General features: G+C 47.1%; 1 protein-coding gene across 6 annotated transcripts in view; it reads left to right on the top strand.

The window, feature by feature from the left end:
* DIS3L2 (DIS3 like 3'-5' exoribonuclease 2) overlaps positions 1 to 17,273 on the top strand; it is a 349,588-nt gene that overhangs the window by 265,101 nt on the left and 67,214 nt on the right. For all 6 annotated transcript variants that reach the window (XM_041765744.1, XM_041765743.1, XM_041765745.1 and 3 more), the window contains one exon: positions 10,669 to 10,902. In XM_041765744.1, the coding sequence (XP_041621678.1) occupies positions 10,669 to 10,902 (234 nt within the window). The remainder of the gene's footprint in view (positions 1 to 10,668; positions 10,903 to 17,273) is intronic.

Here is a 17,273-nt window from a genome sequence, read left to right as displayed (position 1 = left end):
TAAACACACCAGTGTGATGCTTTAAAGAGGTCATAAGCAGTAATCGGACTCGATTACTGAGTCCTTAGAGTGTAGAACCATGAAACCTCAGGGTCAAAGGTCAGAATAATAAAGGAAGAGTGTCACAATGACAGTAGCGATCCACAACTTGCATCTGCCACCACATCCCTGCCATGTGCCATCTGGCTCAGGGAGCCAGAGGAGGGAGCATGTTCCAGAAGTTGCTTATTTCAACTTCAATCAAGGGCAGCCTCATTTCAGCCATTTATGTAGGCCAAAACCCAGAAGGTCATTATTGACTTTGGTCTTTCTCTTACCCCTCACATCCAGTCAACCAATAAATCACCTCAGCTTTGCCTTCTAACTGCCTCCAGAACCTGCCCCCCTTCCTAAGTGCTGCAAGCACTGTCACCGGAGGCCACGTTGCCATCCCCCACCTGGACCGCACTGGCCTCCTAAACTGTTCTCGCTTCTATCCCACTTCCTCTTCTCTTGACACAGCAGTCAGAGCGATCTTTCTACATCAGACATTAGGACTTGTCTTTCCTTTTCAGAAACTCTCCAGTCCCTCATTCAGGATAAAATCTAAAAAGTCGTTAGTGGGATTTTTTTTCCTGTTATTTTCTCCCTGTCTTCTCTGCTAGAAATGCAGAGACTATATTCGTCTTGGGACTAGAGTCTCTTCTCACTTCCTGGAGCCCCTTTGCTCACATGCGAAAAGCTGGCTCTTAGTATAAAACTACCATCTCCACTAGGTAGCAGCTCCCCACCCCAGCTTCCACGACTCCACTCCAGTGGAGGTCAGACTTCCCAAACTGCCCATTCCCAAACTTAGAACGTGCCTCAGGTCTCTGCCCATTCCCAGGAGTTCTAGGGAAATCTGTCCAGGCCCTGCCTGATGCATGGAGAACAGTGGTGTCCACCAGTTCAGGCTGCTACTTAGGAATCCTTTTATTTATTACTAACACAGCTATTTCTAAAATTTTTTTTTTAATTTTTATTTATTTATGATAGTCACAGAGAGATAGAGAGAGAGAGGCAGAGACACAGGCAGAGGGAGAAGCAGGCTCCATGCACCGGGAGCCCGACGTGGGATTCGATCCCGGGTCTCCAGGATCGCGCCCTGGGCCAAAGGCAGGCGCCAAACCGCTGCGCCACCCAGGGATCCCTTAACACAGCTATTTCTAACCTTTATTGGTGGCTCCAGCCTTCCACTGTGCCGTGTGCTCCTCTTCCCTCAAGATCCACCCTTTCCCAGGTGACTTTCAATTCTTCATGAGAACCGGAGGGACCGGCTGCTTGATCTGGCGAAGCCCCCCATTCAGAGAGTCACAGTCCTCTCTGCCTCCCTCATCCTTTCCCTTCTCTTCAGGCAGTGAAACATGTGCCCATTCCAACCTGGGTGCCACATCCATTCTGAGTGCTAACAGCTCTCCCTTCACAAAATGTCTCCAGTCAGTCATCTTTCTTCTGTTCCCACAGTCACCACCCCTGCTCAGGTCCTTTCCATCCTCCCCTGGGATGCCAATAGAGACTGTTCATGGCTCTCCATTCTATTTACCCAGTGCTGTTAGATGACCTTCCAGAAAGTGAATCTGGTCCCATCACTCTGTTGCTCAGCCTCCTCTCACAACATGGTGGTGCATTGCCCACAGAAGTCCAATCTCCAGAGCATGATGTGCAAAGATGTCCACGAACTCTTCCACCATGCTGGGACCGTCTGCTGCTCATCCTCCAGGCTCCTCAGCTGCTACTCTTGCAACTGAAGAGTTTCTTTGGCCTCAAAAAATTGCCTCACTCCTGAGACCTTGCATGTGCTTGCCCCTCTTTGTAGCTTATTCTTCCCCTCATCTCTACCAATACCAGTCCTGCTTACCTCTGAGGTCCATCTAAAGTGCCACTTCTTCCACGAAGCCATTATTAATCCTTCATCCATTCATTTGGTAATGACTCATTGAATATGTCCTCTGTTCAGATATGACACAAGATATTGAAGATACAGGAATTAAGTCACCAAAATAGTAGTTATCTCCTGATGGTACATTTATAGGGGATTTCTTTTTCTTCTCCACTTCCCACCTGTAGGTTTTTTAGTTTCCTACAATTAATGCATATTAACCACCGTAGTGAGAGAAAAGAGAGAATTACTTTGAGATTTTTTTCCTGGTGTTTTTGTTTGTTTGTTTGTTTAGTAACCAGATAAGAGATCTTAAAATATGTTTGTAAGGCTATATGAGAAGGAGAACAGAAAAGGAGAAGTTGAAAATGAGGAAAGAAGGAACAGATTTTTGGAGCCAGGTCAAAGGACTGGGAGGCTCAAGACCTAAACCTCAGGTCAGGGATTAGCCCTCAGTAGGAGGAGAGGACCCCCCAGCACTCTTGGCCCAGAGGGAGTGAAGAGTGGGGACACCTACTGATGTCTGGGAAAGTGCTTAGACCTGGGGACCCCCCTCGACCTTTCCTCAGAATCCATCCTCCCATCTCTGTCTCCGACACTCAAAAGCCATTTGTGCACAGATCTGTTGTCCTTGATTTTAACATCCTTGTAAACAGAGCCCACTCTTCATTCTTTTTTTTTAACCTTTATTTTTATTTTTTTATTGGAGTTCAATTTGCCAACATATAGCATAACACCCAGTGCTCATCCCGCCAAGTGCCCCCCCCCCCCCCCAGGGCCTGTCACCCAGTCCACTCTTCATTCTTTAATCTCCTCCCCACACAGCACACTGCCAGGTACGCTCAAAAATGATCTCATAAAGTGAACTGCATACCTGTTTCCACAGCTCTTTTTTTGGCCTGCTCACTTGGACTGGTGTCCCCTGGGTGAGACGCCTTCATCTACAGCAGCCTCCTTGGCACTCCTGAGCTGTGTCCTGGTAGCCGAGGAGAGCTTCACCTGGCTCAGGTCGTTGGCAAAGCCACGCCACGCCGCCTGCTCCCACACCCCTCCACAGGCTGTCACCCTCACCGTCCCCCTCGCTCACCCTGCCACCCCAGCCGCCCTCTGCGGGTATCCTGTGACACTTGAAACATGAAAATGATGTGTCGTCCAGGCCATTGTGGCATCTGCAGCCCGCAGAGCCAGGGCTTATGCACATGTCCTGTCACTTGGGGCCTCAGTTACCAATAAAGAAACGCATTGTTGGGTTTTGTGTTTTATCCTTAGACCCTGCGGTGGGAGTCAGTAGCTCCCGGTGAGAGACAGTGGCTTCCAAGGCTGATTCTGAGAATAATAGAAAAGTTTCCCGAATATCCACCTTTAATCCTTAGCAGAGGCAGGGGCAGAATTGTTTTATGTCAGGCCTGTAGAAACAACCCAGGACCAAAGGAGCCTCTGGAAAAACTGTGCTATTTGGGGCAGGCGGGGGGCAGGGGTGGTTGTCTCATGTCCCAGTTTGCTAATGAAGGCCCTGAGCAATTAGAGGCTCACCTAAGGTCACTTCAGGGTAGCAGCAGGCTACATTTTGAGCACAGGCTTTGCTGTGAATCCTTGGGACGAACATAAGAATTCAGAACAAAATATTTTCAAGAAATAAAAGACAAAAGACATTTATCATTTATAAGGCAGTCATGCAAAGAGCTAAAAAGTATTCTTAATCAGTTCATCTCCTGCATTTTGATGTTAGTAATGGTATATTTGATTTAAATCTAAAGACTTGGGCCCCCGGGTTAGGGTCACTGTGGTTGGCATCTTTGAAAGGACCTCTGTTTTTGACAGACGGGCCAGGCTGGCCTTGTTGAAAGGCTGGGGTTGAATGAACGAACATCAGCGGCTTGAGAAGTTCGTCATTTTGTGTTTCCTGGGTCGGTCTGAACCCAGTCCTCCGAAGCCTCCCTCCTTCCACCTCCAGCTTCCTTCCCACACAGCCCATGGGCCTCCCAGCCCCATGCAACTGTCTGAGGTGAAGAGAACACTTTTCAAGGACTGCTCAGGCATGGTGCCCTCATCCTCTGTCATAGGAATGGAATTCTTGTCTGCTCACCACATCCGGGCCTGCAAGCTCTTCTCACGTTCCTGCCATTTCCTAGGTTTGCGAGGCAAACCCTTGAGGAAGTTCCCTTGTTTCCCTCCTCTTAGGCTTAGAAGTCTAGACAACTGCCTCCCTATCAGGGTAGGAAGGGGCCCAGTTATAGTCTGGGATCAACAGACGAGGCTGGTGGCAGGTGGCTTGAGACAGTAGGAGAGGGCATAGTTCACTTGGGCTTGTTTTCTATAAATCTTCCAGGAAAGTCTAGCACATGAACAAACTGCCTTATAAACTGAAACAGGCTGGCAGACTCATAGCCCTCTGCTGCCCATCCTTCTTCCTCAGCACTGTTGGCAAAGGTCTCTGGTGGGCCCAGAGAGACTTCAGAGCCTCTCCACACCGTAGGAGAAGGCCTAGCTAGGTCTAAATGAGGTGTCCTGCTGACTGTGCTTCCAGCTGTAATTTACTCTTCAGTCCTACCATGGCCTTCCTCATTCTTTAAGAAGTGCCCCGGGCCTCACCCAGACAGTGGGCCTAGCAGAGGAGCCCCCCGCCCCCGCCCCTGCTTGCTCCTCAGCCAGCTGCCACCCACCCTGGTGCCTGTGCCCACTGCAGTCACTAGCACCTTCTATCACAGATGGGTCACTGTCTGCCCCTCCAGCTGTCTTGAAGTCATTCTTTCTGCCCAGTTCCTTTTCTGAAATGTCCTTGGCACCTTTGACGTCTCTCACCTCGTGCTGTGCTGCCCCCAGCGCCCACCCCATGACTGCCTCGGGTTCAGAGGTGTAAGGAGTTGCAAGAAATCTGCCCCACCCCCACTGCTGGCCACCCCAAAAAGCCTGCTTTTGTTCCAGTCAGGAAAAATGCTTCTTCCTGATAAGTTTTTTGAACCAAATATTTTACGTGCAGAAGCCCAGAACTGCTGCAGGAGTAATTTTGCATCAATTTCCTTCAAATTACAAATTAACTCCATTAGCAGTTTTTTGAATCAGAGATTTCTTTCTTATAAGGGAGGCACTAACCTTTTTTTTCTTTGTTTTTTCTTTTTTTCTAAAGACTTTTTTTTTTAAGATTTTATTTATTCATGAAAATACACAGAGAGGACACAGAGAGAGAGGCAGAGACACAGGCAGAGGGAGAAGCAGGCTCCATACAGGGAGCCTGACGTGGGACTCGATCCCAGGTCTCCAGGATCACGCCCTGAGCTGAAGGCGGCGCTAAACTGCTGAGCCACCTGGGCTGCCCTGACTTTTTTTTTCAAAATAAATCTTAAAATACACTTGAATGGAAACGGACAGTTTTCAAAGGATATGTTTCCTCACAATTTTCTATCTGTAAAATATAGAAAATTGATATGTATTTGAGGTATACCTTGTTTCCTTTACCTCACTGTCCATCTCAGCTAAAATATATTCAGCTGAGGTAAAACAAATATAACACTGGAGCACCTGGGTGGCTCAGTCGGTTCAGTGTCTGCCTTCAGATCAGGTCACGATCTCAGGGTCCTGGGATCCAGCCCCACATTGGGCTCCCTGCTCAGCCAGGAGACTGCTTCTCTCTCTCCCTCTGCACCCCCCACCCACCCGCTTGTGCTCACACATGCTCTCTCTCTCTCTCTCTCAAATAAGTAAAATCTTTAAAAAACAAAAATCACATAACACTAAATTTTGAATCTTACATATTTAGACGCAGATCCAGTCTTGGCTGCCACTGAGGAGCTTGTGTGAGTTTTCACAAACCGCCAGTCTATTTTCTCAACTGTAAAATGGGCTGAACGGTGTGTTTAAGAGATTCTAAAAGGTAGTAGGTGTGAGAATGCTCTGCAACCAGACGGGGCCAGGGGCTCTCAAATGCTGTGCGGTTTCCCGGCCTACCTGGTACCAGAAAGTAGGTCTCGAGGTATATACATCGTTTGCTTCTTTCTAACCTTTTAGCCGTGAGCCTTCAGTGGCTGTTGGCATGGCATTTAATCTGACTTGTAAACAGTAGTGCCCTAGAGTGTATGCAGGAAACCTGCCGCCTGCAGAAAGGGAGTAACCCAAATCCCGTGATTAAAGCAGAGGAAAGAAGGACATGATCTTCTTTCTGAAGGGTTTTGTTGGTGAAGCTCCTCGTGGCTTTTTTACTTTTTCCATGAAAAACTCTTTGTCCTTTTGTCTTCTGCCACTGGCCCTGGTTTTGGACAGGGCGTTGATGTGAAGACAGTTTCCAAATTGGAAATTAATGAGGTGTTCCATCCAAAGAAACCTTTCTCCCATGCTGCAAGGCATGCTGCCCCTGGGAACCTCACCCCCACCCCCCACTTGGATCTTTGCTTTCCTGCTGCCCTTGTCTGTAAAGCAGGGTTGGGCATTCTTGTTTCTCTGTTGCCTCCCTCATGTTTTCCTGACCTAGAACTTTTTTTTAAGGTTTTGTTTGTTTATTGAGAGAGAGTGTGTGCGTCTGTGTATGCTCACAGGGGGATGGGCTGGGGGATGGGAGAAGGAGAGAATCTCAAACAAACTTGGCACTGAGCGTGGAGCCCGACCCAGGACTCAGTCTCCATCCTGAAATCATGACCTGAGCTGAAGCCAAGAGTTGGATGCTTAACTGACTAAGCCACCCAGGCACCCCCAGCCTAAGAATTTTTTAGGTCTCTGTATCATATCAGGTATGATTTTCCCACAATCCGTGGATGGTGTTAAAGCAGGATAGATACTGTTGCCTGAGGCCACTGTCACTGAGCCAGAAAGTTCTCAATGGCTCTTCAGAGCTTCCACTACAGCCCTTTGTGTATATTCAGAAAGAAGGCTGGTGCAGGTTTCCTAGGATGCAGCATGAAGGGGAGAGGGTGCTCCAGGAAGGTGAGGGCACTCTAGGAAACTTCTCGTCAGCACCATAGTCTCAGATTTGGTGGTGTTCATGTGTGCTGGTAAGAAGGCTGCCCATCATTGATAAGGAAACAGCTAAAAGAGCAGAGAGGTGCCCATTAGGGAAAAACTGGCTCAAACTGACTGAGATAGTGCAGCCAATGTGTGTTGTTCTCAGGCTTTGGTAAGGAATGGTAGACTTCTGATTTTGCCAAGTTATAGGTAATAAATTTTAAGAACTCCGAAGATGAAAAGTGGCCTCTAGTCAGCACTCAGCACTATAATGAGAGGGTTTTGAGGGAGAAACAAAGCTCTGTTTAGAGCAAGGACATACAGGCTTAGGGTTGGCAGAGTGTCTAGGAACCTTGTGGAACTTACTGCAAAATTTTATGCATAATTATTTCAAAGGAGAGGATCCGGGGCTTTCATTAGATTTTTAGAGCAGTTCTCGAACCCACTAGTTATATGAAAATAGATGCTCTGTCAGGGTGGTGGAGGTCTGACTGACCTGTGTGTGGTAGTCACCCATGTAAATGTGCTGTGGTTTCCTGTATCCTCCGGAAAAAGGGACACAGACCCCAGGAGGCCAGATATTGTGTGACTCAGATACCTGAGGGAATCTGTGGAAGGAGTGTGCAAGAGAGGTGTGGAATCGAATGGAAAGTTTCCCCCCAAGCACGCTAAAGACAGCCTGGCAAACAAAATGTGGACACATAGAAGGAGGAGGGTTGACTGGGTTTGGAGTGAAACGGAGAAAAGGAAACAAGCTAAATCTCCAGGGGAAATCTTTGTGACCACAGGAATGAATAGGTCGTGGCCCTGTCATTCTAGAGTAGCTTGGAGCAACTCCATTAGTGGGGAGTTTTCAGGAAATGTGGATGTAATAGAAGGACAAGCATGGGCTGACCTTGAAAGGGGCTCTTCTGGAGACCTGCACGCACTCCTTCCCCACCGGGACTGTTGGACGATACCTCGAATTGGCTTTATAATTTCTCTTGCATTCAGCACACACACGGACCTGCTAAGAGCCAAATTCAGGACCTACTTGCTGCAGCAGAAGAGTCATGAGCACAGTGTTTGAATCACTTATATTTTTGGGTAGGTGTAGTTTTTGGAATAATCCAGGAAGTGTAGTTTAAGAGTTGTTTGTTTTGTTTGTTTGTTTGTTTGTTTGTTTTTAAAGAAAAATTAAGGTCTGATATTACAGATCCAAGACTCTATAATGAGGCTCTTTGCACTGATTCAAAGGAAAATGAGAGTAGTTTCTACCATTCTCTTCCTGTACTTCTTGGCTGCCATTTTAAGAGTATTGGTTCTTCCTTCAGGGGAAAGTTAGGGGAGCAGAGGGGTCTCTCGCGCCCTCCAGGGTGGTAGCTAGCCATGTTCCATAGAGGCTCTGTGGCGTGGACAGCTCCTCTGGGCTGGGCTCTCTCCTTTCCCCCTGGAAACACCCAGGGATCCTTCAGATGGCTTTTTTTCAGGAAGCACACTTCTGAGGTTGTGAACAGAATGGCTTGGCCTGTGGAAAGGAAGGCAGAGGGGATGTTTGCAAGCCCAGGTTGAGAGGTTCCACTGCTCATTAGACCTCTCTCCCTCCTCCCGAACCCCTGCTGCCTCTCAGTATGTTGGCGTTTCCTTGCCCATGAATCCATCCCCCACAGTATTTATCTCAGAGCTTTTCCACTTGCTCATGCCTTTGAGCCCCACCTCGCCCCCTCATCCTTTGCCTCCCAACCCAGAGAGTGGGGCTAGCCTATGTGAGTGCTCTCGCCTCCCCATGTCTTCCTGCCACAGCTGCCTCTCTCACGGATGGGTGCCTCCACTTAGCCTGAGACCCGTTCCTTTTGTACTGGCTTCTTCCCCTCACCCCACAAACCCAGCATAATCCTCTGGCCTGCCAGCCCCCTGGAAGCGGTCATCCACACTCATTGCCTCCACCAACCATGCACTTGTCTTTAACCCAGACTTCTTCACATCATGATGCACAGAGGAGATGCCACTGTTTGTGTGGCACAGGGGTTATGTGTGCCAGACTGATGGAAGGCGGGCTCTGGCTGCCCTGAGGGTAGAAGGGACCAGTGTGACAACATGTCTCGAATCCACTCACAGCACAGGGCCTGAAATCTTTGCAGTCTGACTCTGCTCCCACCCCATCCCACCCCATGCTCTTCCCCCTACAAAGTCTTCCTAAGATCACGGATAAGCAAATGCTAAATGACATTTTCTTTATCTTCCTTGACATGCAAGTGGCATTTGACTCTCACTAGTGGTTGAGACCCCAGACTCAGTTTCTGGCTGTGCCCTTCTCCAGCCTGTGACCTCAGACAGGTTACTTACTCTGAGCCTCAGAATGAAGATACTACGTCATAGGGTGGCTGCCTGAGTGAGATGGCAGCCTGTGGGAAGTGTCTTGTCTCCTTGTAAGTGCTCTGTATGTGTCTGTTGTGGCTTTTGAGTATTTTTGTTGTTGTTAAAATTCTATTTATTTATTCATGAGAGACACACAGAGAGGCAGAGACACAGGCAGAGGGAGAAGCAGGCTCCCTGCAGGAAGTCCGATGTAGGACTCGATCCCAGGCCCCCAGAATCACACCCTGGGCTGAAGGCAGATGCTCAACCACTGAGCCACCCAGGTGCCCCTGAGTACTACTTTCTTAAAGGACACTTCTGATTTTTCTCCTATCCCTTGAGCTCTCTTGGTTTCTGTTTTCATTCTCCAGATTCTCTTTTTGTCCTCTCCCAAATGGAGAAGGTGGTAAAGAATGCAGCCTTGGCTCTCCCTTGCCCTTTCTTTCTTTGTTGGGCCTCTGGCCGGGGCTACCAACTTTGCCCCTGTAGATAAGTCATCTCCCCAGGCCCACACCCCAGCTGCCTGCTACAGAGCCCACCATCTGGACCTCTTCCCTGCACCTCAGACACAGGAGTCCCAAAAATATTTTAATATTTGTGTTGTTTCTGTTTTAACAGCAATAAATGCTCATTATAGAAGATATAGGGAAATTTAAAGGATAAAAAATACAAATCAGCAGTTATCCCACCACAGCAAACAGCACCACTCACCTCGGGTGTATGTTTTGAGCCCAGTGGGCCTCAGATTGGGCCAGGTTTCCCCCAGGGGATGTCTGGCAATGTCTGGTGACATTTTTGGTTGTCAGCTTGGCTTTGTGGGAGGGGCTACTGGCATCTATCAGGTGGAGTCCAGGGATTATCACCAAACGTTTTACAGGACACAGGCTAGGCCCCACAACAAAGAATGAGTCCACACAGTACTGCTGAGGCTGAGAAACCCTGCTCTGGACCTTTGTCTTTACAGAACTGGCCCAAATAGACTAAGTTGGAATTACTGTTCTCTCTCTGCCTCCATCCTGCCTCTCTCATCTGTGTTCTCTGTTTCTGCCAGTGACCCCACTTTCTCCCTCACCCCACATCTGACCCATTACCAACTCCACAGATTCCCCACGTGTCACACCTTTGGCATCTACCCTCTGTCCCTTCTCTTTCTTCCAATTTTGCTACTGATGACTACTCACTCAAGGTAATGAAAAGGCATTCCAGCAGGCCCTTCACCTTGAGTTTCCCTCCTGCTGTGCCTTGCCTGTGCCACCTGTGTGCTTGGAGACCTTCTGTCGACCTCCATGCCTGTTAAATCCATCCCTCAGAATCTGAGCCCCCTGAGGGCAGCAGCTGCCATATCTGATCAGTCTTCATGCCTAGCTGGAACCTACCACCGTGCTGAGCACAGAGTCAGTGCTTGGTCAATCTCTGTAGAATGGTATGGATGAATGGTTGCATGAAAGAAAGGCCTGGAAAAAAAATCCTCCTCTTAATTCCCTCATAATCTGTCTTTGCAGATCCTTGGTGAATGGTTTGGTCGGACCATCATTCGCTCCTGTACAAAACTGAGCTACGAGCATGCACAGAGCATGATTGAAAGCCCAACCGAGAAAATCCCTGAGGAGGAGCTGCCCCCCATCTCCCCCGAGCACACCAGTGAGGAGGTACACCGGGCTGTCTTGAATCTCCACAAAATTGCAAAGGAGTTACGCAAACAACGGTTTGTGGACGGCGCACTACGTCTGGATCAAGTCAGTCACTTCTTTTTTTGGGTGCAACCAACAGATTTGACTTATGCTTGAACCCAGAATGCATGAGGTTCAACATGGCAGTCTTGGGATCTTCCCTTCTTCTTTCCCCAGTCACAGCACTAAAACAGCATTCTCTGAGGCAGACAGAGACTAACTGCCATCCATCCTCTGAACTTCACAGGCACACGAGGCCCACTGACAGGACCCAAGACAAAAGGGTGGTGTCTGTGTGGGTGGCCTTGTGACCAGAACTGCCAGCTCGTCTTTCCTGGCCAGACTGAGTCTTACCTCAGTTTCTACCTCACATCCCTCTGAATGGAGGGAGAAAACATGGAAGTTTATAGGTAGTTGACCAGTATCTGATCATGAGGCTTAAAAAAGAAAGTATTTCTTTTTATTCCTTACCTTCAAAAAAGAGTCCTATGTTTATAAATTCTGGACTCGTATTTGAAGAAGCAGAGAACTGAGGAAATTGGAGAATGTTGACTGCTAAGGAAAATGATGGTCCACAATGGCACCATTTGCTCTTCAGTATCCCAACCATGCCAGCGGCCCTCTGGGACATAGGTAGCTGTCACTCAAACTTGGTCACATCTCCATGTCCGTTTCCATGTGCAGCAGCTCTTAAGACCTAGGAATCCTTTCCTCATTAGTTGTCAGTATGTTATAGAGTAGGACCTGTGTTCCAAATCGTGCAGAAATTCTCATTTCTATTTCTTACCCAAACCCCCGAGAACCTGCTCTTCCTGCCTGGTCACTGTTTGTGTTGGGAAGTCTCTGGGCATTGAAAAATGAGTTGAGCAGCAGACCTGGCTGATGGAGACCACTGGCAAGAGAGTAACCTCACAGAGCGTCTTTGTCTGAGCCTTCCAGCTTGGAGGGATCTCAAAACCTTTGTTTTAAAACTTTCTAGTTGAAGATTTCATTGCATCCTAGCTTTTGTGATAAACATCAGTAATGCTTCTCAGCAGGCACTGCAAACGCTTGCTGCCCTGGGCCTGGGAATAAGCAGTAACTGGGGCAAGTGGCTAGTCGTTCCACCTGTGCTTGCGGGGCTCAGGGCATCTTCTGGAGCTCTCATGCTCCTGCTTCCCTGGCCTGGGCCCCTGCAGCCCAAGAGCGGCTGCTGAAGAAGACAGCAAGGCCAGTAGAAAAGGGACCAAAAGGTACAGGGGATGATAGGACATCTCCTTTGCTTCCTTCAGTGAAGTCCTTTGTGGGGCATGAACACCCCAGTTCTTACTCAGCAGTGGCTGCCCTCTTATCAGATCCAAGGATGCTTCTCAGTTCTTGCTTCCTGGACTTTTGTTCTGCGTTTGGCCCTTGGAAGCTCAGCTCCTGGTTCTCTGCTTCTCCCCATACATCTCCAGCAATGTCCTGCTGGTCCCTTTGCAGATGCCTCTTCCTCTGCTGTCCCCCGTGAGTGTTCACGTTCCCTGGAGTCTACCCCACCCTCTTTTTTGTCTCTATCCACACTCCCTTCCTGAATGAATTCCTCTCCTCTTAGGATTGTTACTACTTACTAGATGCTGAGGTGACCAAAATCTGTCTCTCCAGCCCTGCCCTCCTTCCTAAGTTCTTGACAAGCTTCCCCTCCTGCCTTCTTGAACTCTTTACCTGGATGCCTTGCGATCACCTCAGCCAGTGCTTGTCCTTCCTTGCACAGGACACAGTGACCAGTGTGGGTGGCGTGCTGCGTAGGCTACCTCCCGCTCCCGCCTACCTCTGCTCCCACCAGGGCAGTTGTGTGTATCAGATAATCATTCAGTTTAGCTGAGTCAAAGAAGGTACACGGGTCAAATAAGAACATAAAAAAGGAAGCCGTCATCTCTGAAAACTAAAATTGCTTGAAAAGATTCAATAAGAATGAATCTGTACAAATTCTGTTTGGGTGTAACAACTATAAAAGAATAGGGGGGAAATCATAAAATTCAGGAAGAATTTTGTACTCAGATGGCTTTACAGATGTCTAAGTTCTCCCTCTCTTTTAAAGAAACAAAAACTATAGGGGCACCTGGGTGGCTCAAGCAGTTAAGCATCCGACTCTGATTTTGGGCTCTGGTCATGATCTCAGGATTGTGAGATGGAACCCCTTCTTCTGTTCACTCTAGTTCTCTCTCCCTTTCTCTCTCTCTCTCTCTAAAACTAAAGAGAAACTATAAATTATAGATAATGAATTATGAATATAATTTATTCAGAAAAATGTAAAAATCTAATTGTCCTCTCTTTAAAAGCTTTACATTTTTAAAAATGAATTTACGTTTATATAAATTAAGGTAAATGATTAGCTATATATAAAGATCTCTTGTATATGATTCCCCTCTATTTTTTTTAAAGATTGTATGTATGTATATATGTATGTATGTGTTTATTTATTTATACACATGTGCAAGCGGGGGTGGGGAGGCAAAGGAAGAAGGAGAGAGAGAATCTCAAGTAGACTCCATGCTAACCAGGGCCCAACAAGGGGCTCAGTCCCAAAATCCTGAGATCATGACCTGAGCCAAAACTAAAAGTCAGATGCTTAACAGACTGAGCCACCCAGATGGCTCTGATTCCCCTCTGTAGCCGGTTCCTATGATAACTTACTAACTACTGCTTCAAGCACATCAAATGAGAAGGCTTGTTATAACATCTCAGAGATCTTACCCTATCAGATTGTTACAGTGTTTGATTGGACCAAATATAAGAAATGCTCTCTAACTGCAAAACTATAGAAGATCACTGTTAGGTGATGTCAACTTTACAGTAGGAGGGCTATGGCAGTCAAGGTAGAAGAATGATCATAGATTATTAATTGATACTGATCTGTTGGCTTATCTTAGAATCAGAATTTTATTACTGAAAATAACCTTAGGTATCTACATCTCATTGTCTCTCACAATTTACACATTGGAAAGCTGATGCCCCGCAAAGGTTAAATGAGTTGCTTATATGCAAGAAATCCAGATAGCGAACTCTTTGTTCAATTTTCCTCCATTTACACCATGCTGACTTAAGAGAGAAAAGTTTCCCTTCAGAGTGAGGGTGGGGGGAGAGCCCTCAAAAGTCCTAATTAGGTTCCAGTTAATTAAGGTTTGAAAATAATGGATGTACATCCTTGGAGTTGATTCCTTGGTTCCCCAGAAAACAAGTTGTATGGACCACAGCTTTAGAAGGAGGAGCACATCAATCTCCCACAGCAAGGGACACTGGTGAGATCCTTTATAAATCAGCTAAATGGCCCCATTCAGGAGTTACCGCATTTGTTCCCCCTGGGCCTGCTGCCTGCATTTGCCCTCGCAAAAATCCATTTTTCCTTGGTGCTTTTGGCACAGCCTGCTGTTTGGAGTTTCTCTCTGATGCTTTGTTTGCCTCATTTCACCATGTCCACATTTTTGGTGGTGTTCCTGAAAAAATAGGCCCTTTTATACCAGCCTCCATGAGAGAGGCTCTGTGAGAGGGGACGCCTTCCATGTCACACCGTGTGCCCTTGGATATAGAATAAATCCGCTAAACCAGAAGTTTTACTTTTCCAAGAAATCAGTTCACCACGATGATCTTCAGAATGAGTGAGGTGGGGATACAAGGGTAGTGCCTGTTTGTTGAGTCAGGGTCAGACTGATTTGGAGGCCATAACTACAGGAATAGAGAGCTCCTTGGCCATTGGGTGATTGCAGTCAACCCGTTAGGCTGGAGCTGCCTCACTCACATCAGATGGTGTGCCCTCAGCCCTCCGGGCCACCTGACTAGCTCCGGTTCCCCAGGGGACCACCTGCTGATGTTTTGCCTGCTTGCCCTAGTGTGCTATCAAATATGAGCACATTCTCTACATACTGTGGTGTGGGACAGAATGGGAAGTACTGCCTTAAAGCCTGATCTTCTGCTTCACATCACATGTCTATTCTACCTAGAGGTCAAACCTCATTGTACGGAGGTTCTAGCTCAGGGAAATGACACTCCTTTGTTTCACTGCCCAAAAAGCAAATGCAGATGCCGAGTGCATTCTTTGTACTTTTTGGTTGGAACAGTTGGAATAGTATTCCTTCCAGGTGGCTTCTTCCCATCTTCACATTTCCTGCTGCCATGTTTTGTTTTTTTTTTTTTAAATAAATTTGTTTTTTTTTTTCTTTTTTTTTTTCTTTTATTTTATTTATGATAGTCACAGAGAGAGAGAGAGGCAGAGACACAGGCAGAGGGAGAAGCAGGCTCCATGCACCGGGAGCCTGATGTGGGATTCAATCCAGGGTCTCTAGGATCGCACCCTGGGCCAGAGGCAGGCGCTAAACCGCTGCGCCACCCAGGGATCCCCTGCTGCCATGTTAATTCTAGACTCTGACACAGATTCTGGTTTCATTTTCTTTGTTATCGTGTATGTCACCCCTGTTTCTTGAAAAGAGATGCCTGCCTGTAAAGGGAACCAGATATCTTTGTGTTTGTAGTAGAAGGAACATGATTATGCAAATCTTGAGTTGTGGGGAAGAGGGACTGTGAGAAGCCCTCCCTCCATGCTCTGGTTCTTGCTCCATGACTTGGGCCTGCCTGACACTTCTGTTTATGCTGACACAAAGTCTGCTCCCGGGCATCTTCCTCTCTAGAGAGGAAGATAACACTGCCTGTGATCTGACAAGGCCTCAAACTTATTTTAGAGTCCTGTGTCTTAGTGGTTACCTTAAAGAAAGATGGGTAGCAGCTTGGTCAGTAGAATCAATATTCCCTGAGAGTCGGACATCTCAGGGAATATTGATTATCTTCAGGAAGCTACACCTACAGCTTTCCAGGGCTTTCCCTCCACATTCCCCAGTCAGGAGCTAGCACTTAGAGAGCAACCACTCTGTGGGTGGACTTCTGTGAGAAACCACCATAATGACCTGCAAGAAACTGGGTTCCCCCATCAGGTTGGCAGGGATGTGCATGGCTTCCACTAAGCCTTTGATTTTCTGAACTGAGAAGAAGTTGTAGTGAAGGAGAGTTTATATTTCCTTTTTTTTTTTTTTTTTAATTTATGATAGGCACACAGTGAGAGAGAGAGAGAGGCAGAGACACAGGCAGAGGGAGAAGCAGGCTCAATGCAGAGAGCCTGACATGGGATTTGATCCCAGGTCTCCAGGATCACACCCCGGGCCGAAGGTGGCACTAAACCACTGCACCACCCAGGGATTCCTATATTTCCATCTTAGGTGATTCCTCCAAACTAAAGGAGCCTTTATGAAATTCTCAGCTATATCTTATATGATGCCTTCCTGGCACGATTTTGAAGTTCAAACATCAGGCATATTCTTTGAGTGGACTTGGTTGTAAAGATGAACTTGTTGGTGAAATAACTTTTAAATACTTTGGGACCCAAGCAGCTGTGGAATGCCATTCTGGATGTCCTTGGGCTATCCCAGTCATTAAGTCAGGGGTCAGCAGACTTTCTATAAAGGGCCAGATAGTAAATATTTTAGGCTTTGTGGGCCATATGGCCTCTGTCTCAACTCTGTTGTTGTGATGTGAGAGTAACTACAGATGGACAATGGGCAGGCTGTGTGCCAATAAAACTTTAAGGACACTGGGATTCGAATTTGATGTAATTTTCATTTCACAGAATAGTATGCTTCTTTTGGTTATTTTTCAATCATTTAAAAATGTAAAAACCATTCTCACCCCATGGGCTGCACAAGAGCAGATAGAAGGCTGGATTTGGCCTGTGGTCCATAGCTCACTGACCCCCGCTCACATGAAATTCAGCTCTGTTACCCAGGCCGCTATTAGTAGCTCATCGTCATTGCACCAGGGAGGTGAGGTAATGGAGAACCATTGTGCTAAGTTAGCTCTGGGGGTGGTTTCATGCAATTAAGTAAATTATTCCTTTGATTAGTACCATGTTGAGCAGATCCAATTGGAGGCCAGAAGTAGAGGAATGAATCCGTTTAGCACCAGTTCCCTTACCCTAGTTACAGTCAGGTAGCTTTAATTAGCCAGAAGCAAGAAGAGCAGTGGCTCTCATTTCCCACCTCTGTGAGCTAGCAGCCTCTGCACAGTTGGGTCTCACCCCCAGCCCGCCTGCAGAGATGCTGGCTCATAGGGCGAGACTGCTCATGGCCAATGCCGGCCCAAAGGAGTCTGGGTGGCATTTCTCTCCCCACCCTGCCCCTGCTGTTGTATGTAGCAATATGTTTTGTTGAATCACATGTTTAAAGTTATAGTTTAGAATTCTTTTTTTCCTCCTCTCCAACACAGTTGTTAGTAAGAAATGAGCATTCTGACCCTCTACTGTTTAGTTTTTGTAGTGTGATATTTGGTGCAAGGTAAAAAGAATGGGCTGTTCATCCTATCTGGCTCTTCCTTGGTCTTGTTATTTACATCACCACTGAAGCACAAGAATAAGTTACTTATCCGATGGTCAGACA

This window comes from Vulpes lagopus, chromosome 8 (assembly GCF_018345385.1).
Source record: "Vulpes lagopus strain Blue_001 chromosome 8, ASM1834538v1, whole genome shotgun sequence".
NCBI classification, from domain to species: Eukaryota; Metazoa; Chordata; class Mammalia; order Carnivora; family Canidae; genus Vulpes; species Vulpes lagopus.
The sequence above is the reverse complement of the archived record's forward strand: the minus strand, read 5'-3'. Positions and strand labels throughout refer to the sequence as shown.